Consider the following 6,035-nt stretch of genomic DNA (forward strand, 5'->3'; position numbering starts at 1 on the left):
AGACAATCTTGACAGAATGCTTTTTCGCATACCTGGTTGAGAGAGGTAACAGTATGCTCTTTATGCATCATCGTGGCATCTGACGGAGTGGGACTGGTCTTCTGTTTCTTTTGATGTGGTTTTCTCGTTGGTTTACTAGGAAACGCACGTTCATGGCTAAGATCCTCGCTATCAAAACGGTTTCCGTAGGCTGCTATAAAAAAGAATTAAAGTTGCGTATGCATGAAACTAAAAATTATTGATAACTTCCATTATTTTTAAAGTCTGAGTTTGCAATATAAGATAGAAGAATCTTAGAATTAAAAATCTAATATATTTAATTTCTTTTTAATTTTAAGCTAATAAAAAATAAAGAAGTTATTAAAATTTTATTGTTAATTATATTAAATTTTAAATTCTAAGAATACCACAATTTAAGATTTTAAAAATATTAATGACTTTCATTATTTTTAAAATCTGCATTTGTATGTAAGCTTAGAATTAAAAAAATCTAGTAGATTTAATTTCTTTTTTATTCTAAAAATAAAAAATTATTAAAATTTTATTAACTTAGTGACTATATTAGAATTCAAATTCTAAGATTACAGTCTATAAAGATTTTAAAAATAATGGATATTATTAATAATTTTTATTTAATAAAGAATTTATTACGATTTTTAAAATTTGTAAAATATATTTTGTAGTCGAAAAATTTTTTTATCATTATAATCATTTATAATGATACTGAATATACAATTGGAACATTTGTTAAATTTAACGCATTTCATGTGTTCCAAACAATCAACTCAAATTTTTGTGTTAATTTAATACAAGATAAATATGTTAGAAAGTAAAAATAACAACACAATCATTTACATTAAAAATAACAAAAAAGTATAATATTGACGTAATATTTAACGGGAGGACTAATAAGTTTTTGAACGAATTTTACAGTTTTAAATTTAGAACTTTGTTGACTATGCATTGATCTATATAAAAGACATAGTTCTTTTAACTGTTACTCCAGAACCGATATATCAGCTACTGATCTGAATGATAAAAAAACTTTTTCCGTATCCGAGGTTTGTATTGTTATATGTTTTTAGAATAACTATTATAATTATATTAAATAGCATTTGCAGAACTTTATATATAGAACTTTATAACAACAATTATATAAACAATTATAAAAGTATTGTTATATCGAAATTTACATATAACTTTGCTTCCGCCGTTTTTTTTCTGAAATTCGAGGCTTTATTGTAAAAAACTGGTTATACATTTATGATTCAAAGTATTGTCCATCGCTGGCCACTACTTTCTCCCATCTTTCGGATAGCGTATGAATCCCGCGTCGAAAAAACTGGTCATCTTTTGAGGCTATCCACGAATCGATCTAATTTTTTACTTCTTCATAAGACCGGAAGCTGATCAGCCAGACCGTGTGCCATTGATCGAAACAAGTGATAGTCAGAGGGAGCAACGTCTGGAGAATACGGCGGGTGGAGTAGGATTTCCCATTTCAACGTTTCCAAGTATGTCTTGACCACTTTCGCAACATGGGGTTGAGCATTCATCATGCTGCAAAATCACTTTATCGTGTCTCTCGTTGTATTGCGGCCGTTTGTCTTTCAATGCTCGGCTCAAACGCATGAATTGCGTTCGATCGCCTGTGATTGTTTCAGTCGGTTTTAACAGTTCATAATACTACGCCGAGCTGGTCCCACCAAATACAGAGCATGACCTTGGACGTCAAAATCACCGTTCTTGAAGCGTTGAAACCACTCACGACACGTTCTTTCACTAATAGTGGCCTCACCATAAGTATTTGAGAGCATTCGATGAGCCTCAGCCGCAGATTTCTTCATATTGAAGCAAAAAATTAAAACCTCCCGCAAATGATGAGAATTTGGCTCGTAAACTGACATTTTCAATCGAGAATAACTTTATGATGCAGATACAAATCGACTAATGTTTCTATGGGGTTATGTTGACAGATGCCCAAGTTTATTGTATGACGTCTATGATCTATTTCGATATGATTTATTTCGACCATCACTTACCGCTAAAGCCATCTATAGGAAAACAGCGGAAGCAAAGTTGTACACCTAATAGATATAGAGTTACATCGTAAATTTACTTCGTATAAATGTATAAGAGTACATAAATACAAAATAAGCATGGAAAGAAATAAAAGAACTTATCTTTTTCGAATAAGAAGAAAAAATTAAAATGTATAATAGTATTGTATCGGTCAAAGTCCGACACAGTGTAAAGAAGTATATTCGTTTGCTTACATATATGTATAAACAATTTTGGTGTTATATAATTACACAGTAATTATGCTTCCATTGATAAAATAATATTATTTACATCAAACTCAAACATAAAACAGCATAGAAAATTTGTGTCTTTGTACTGTGCGATTGCTGGAATCGTCTATAGTAACTAGATAGGCTCAAGGCTAATTTTCTCTTCCCTCTCCTCTTTTGCTTTATTACAGACAAAAAGTTTTTTGATATCAATTATTATTTATATGAGATATTGAAATACGTGACAAATAAAAATCCAACAAAATTCACTTAAATTATTAAGGAATATATCGACTTTCTCTAGAGCAAATTGTGTAAAAGCAAATTGTATAACATATTTTTTCAATAAAATTATTGGGAGTACAAATAAATTTCCGCCGTTTGCAAAAGACAGCGCCACTATAATAAACTATAGTTAAAATTGTTTGATGTAAAAACGACATATCGTAAGATTGGACATCCGGCAACACCTCTAATCTTGAAATATAACGATTTTGTATCAGCATCATATATTTTTTTTTGTACGAAAATGTCGAGTTTTGAACTGAATAAGCGTCATTTGCGGGAACTTTTGATTTACTTCTTTAATTTGAAGAAATCTGCAGCTGAGGCTCATAGATTGCTTGTAGAAGCATATGGTGATGCTGCCTTAAGTGAGAGAAGTTGTCGTGAGTGGTTTCAAAAGTTTAAGAACGGTGAATTTGACGTCGAAGACAAAGAAGGCCGTAGCAGAAGGCTGAAAATGTACGAAGATGCGGAATTGGAAGCATTATTGGAAGATTCGTGCCAAATGCAAAAAGAACTTGCACTTACATTAGGAGTGACTCAACAAACAATTTCATATCGTTTGAAATCATTGGGAATGATTCAAAAGCAAGGGAATTGGGTTCCATATGAACTGAAGCCGAGAAACACCGTTGAACACCGATTTTTCACATGTGAACATGCTGCTTGCCAGATATAAACGAAAGGGTTTTTTTGCATTGTATAGTCACTGATGATGAAAAATAAATTTACTACGATAACCCAAAGAAGAGGAAATCATGGGGACCATCTTGCTATGCTTCAACAGCGACAGCCAAGCCAAATATTCATGGAAAAAAACTCATGTTGTGTATTTGATGGGATCAGCTTAGTGTCGTGTATTATGAGTTGCTCAAACCGAACGAGATCATTACTGGGGCTCTCTACCGAACACAATTGATGAGATTGAGCCGAGCACTCAAGGAAAAATGCGCCCACTACTACTCCAGGCAAAATTATTCTCCCCCTATGATAATGCTCGACAACATGTTGCGGCGCTGGTCAAAACCTACTTAGAAGCACTCAAATGGGAAGTTCTACTCCACCCGCCATATTCTCCAGACATTGCTCCTTCCGATTACCACTTGTTCTGATCAATGACGCCTGTCTGAGCAGCACTTCACATCATATGAAGATACCAAAAATTGTATCGATGATTGGTCTCAAAAGATGAAGCGCTCTTCCGACGCGAAATCTACATGCTACCAGAAAGATGGGAAAAAGTAGTGGCTAGCGATGACCATTATTTTGAATAAAACATTATGTACCATTCTTTCACAATAAATGCTTAATTTTTGATAAAAAATGGCGGAAACTTATTTGTACTCCCAATAACATTTATGATATGTTATATTAATATGTATTTTATTCATTTATCTTTACTTCATTTATCTTTAACATACATTTATTTTTAACATACAATAATTTAAATAATGACAGTTACATTTATTAAATTATCACGTGGATATGTTAAACATTTAACAACAATTTTAACAAGGATCGATTTTAACAGAAATGTGTTCTATTGCATAAAAGTGAATAATTTTTTAAATAAAAATGTTTACCTGCATGATCAGTGTATGGACTTTCACCAGAATTTGCTGGTGCAGAATCGAGATTCGCGTTTCGTTGTAGGTGAACGGAATTGCCAAGTCGTAAATATTCTTCGCTACTTATCTGCTCTTTGGAACGAAATTTTACTATCAACTGTGTCTCTGCGTGCGAATTTCCCGCTAAAAAGGATTATCACCGAATTTTTTATAGCAACGTGTCGAAATACGCATAATCTAGGTATATCAAGCGAGATCGCTTACCAATACAACCGTAGACTCCCGAGTCCGAGGAAACTATATCGATTATTTTCAAAGCTCCCTTTCTGCTGATCTTATATTTTCTGGATTTTCGTATTTCCTTATTATCTTTCGTCCATATGATCTGTGCTCTGATAATATTGTATTTGTAATTATTTTGTTCGATTCGCAGTTACATAGATTTTGTACTTACTTGTCAAACTTTCGAACGGGACAGCGAATTTTAATAGAAGGTGTCCCCTGAAAAATCTTGGCAATTCCGCCAATCTTCAAATCCACCTTTGCATTGATATCTGTTTGATTGTACGTGGTATTCAGGCTCGTGATGGTTGGTGGCATGTTAGAGCTTAAGTCTGAGTCATGGCAGGCTCTGGTGTTACAAGGTTTTTCGCTGGCTGGCTTTTGAGCCGGACATTCGCGTTCCTCGCGACTCTGCTTGCGACCTTGCGCCATTATCTGCTCGCAAATTACGTCTCGCTTCTTCACACCACCACCGCATGTTCTTGAACACTAAAATTATTCATTTAGATCAAAGAAGTTTAGAATTTTTAAAACGTGCTTCCTAGAGTACTTACAATTACATATATAAATAAAATTATATAGAATATACTGCTGCAATTAGATAATTCAAATTCTAAAATTTCCAATAGATAATTTAAATACACATTTTAGTTTATATTTGAAAATAATTTAATATACATTTTTTAGTTTTATAATTTTATTATATTTTAATATAGGAAAGGCCCCAAGATTATGAGACACCGAGTTCATTTTAGATAAATACTAAAAGTCTATAGGCAAAATTTATAAAAATAGTAGGTCATTTTAAAGGGAATTTAATAAACTTAAGATAATGTTATGTAAAATTTAAATTCTATTTTTTTTAAATTAAAAAATATAAAAAGAATAAATTACAAAAAATTGTGTTCCTAATATGAGATGCCCTCTTTAGAAATTGATAATAAAATGCAAAGTACATCAGTATTGCAATTAAAAAATTTTATGTAATGTTTCTAAAATACAAACAGACACAGCGTGCGTGAAAATTGCGATGCATTGTACCCAGGATTTGTCTTCGGTAATTGAAAGCAAGCATCGCAGAAATAGGTACTCGATGTTCATTCCTTTTTATAGGTTTGTTCTTTTTATTATTGTACAATAACATTTATATTTTAGCAACGATTTTCATTATAGACATAGGAGCATAAGTTATTTCATATTAGAAATACTTTGGATATCTCTTATTACGATTTCCACGCCTTACGGTTTTACGATCATCAAATCTTACTTCTGTAATTAAGCAATTCAAAATATCCCGTATTTTTCTATTAGTACGATCTTATAGCTCTATCATGACATGAAAAATTTGCCAAATATTTACTTATTAAATAATAAACAAGGTTTTAAGGCTTATCTCAATGAAACTTGAAGACATCCCTACTGGAAAAAAATCACGTCACACAGTTGCATAATGAAATCGTGTAATTAAACATGTAAATCACGTAACGGATTGTTTCAAATCATCTAGTCAAAAACATCACTGGTGACTTGGACATGTAAATTAAGAAACGAGACATATAGTTGGGGATTAAACCACCGTAGGTTGTTATTCTGTCTCTCTCTCTCTCTC

At 32.3% G+C, this 6,035-nt stretch overlaps 1 protein-coding gene across 1 annotated transcript in view; it reads right to left on the reverse strand.

The window, feature by feature from the left end:
* LOC105626815 (ADAMTS-like protein 3) overlaps positions 1–6,035 on the reverse strand; it is a 171,388-nt gene that overhangs the window by 24,414 nt on the left and 140,939 nt on the right. The window contains exons 12-15 of the mRNA XM_012208108.1: positions 4,599–4,915; positions 4,409–4,536; positions 4,160–4,327; positions 33–193 (exon numbers count right to left, since the gene is read on the reverse strand). Coding sequence (XP_012063498.1) covers positions 33–193; positions 4,160–4,327; positions 4,409–4,536; positions 4,599–4,915 — 774 coding nt within the window. The remainder of the gene's footprint in view (positions 1–32; positions 194–4,159; positions 4,328–4,408; positions 4,537–4,598; positions 4,916–6,035) is intronic.

This window comes from Atta cephalotes (genome assembly GCF_000143395.1).
Source record: "Atta cephalotes unplaced genomic scaffold scaffold00006, whole genome shotgun sequence".
NCBI classification, from domain to species: Eukaryota; Metazoa; Arthropoda; class Insecta; order Hymenoptera; family Formicidae; genus Atta; species Atta cephalotes.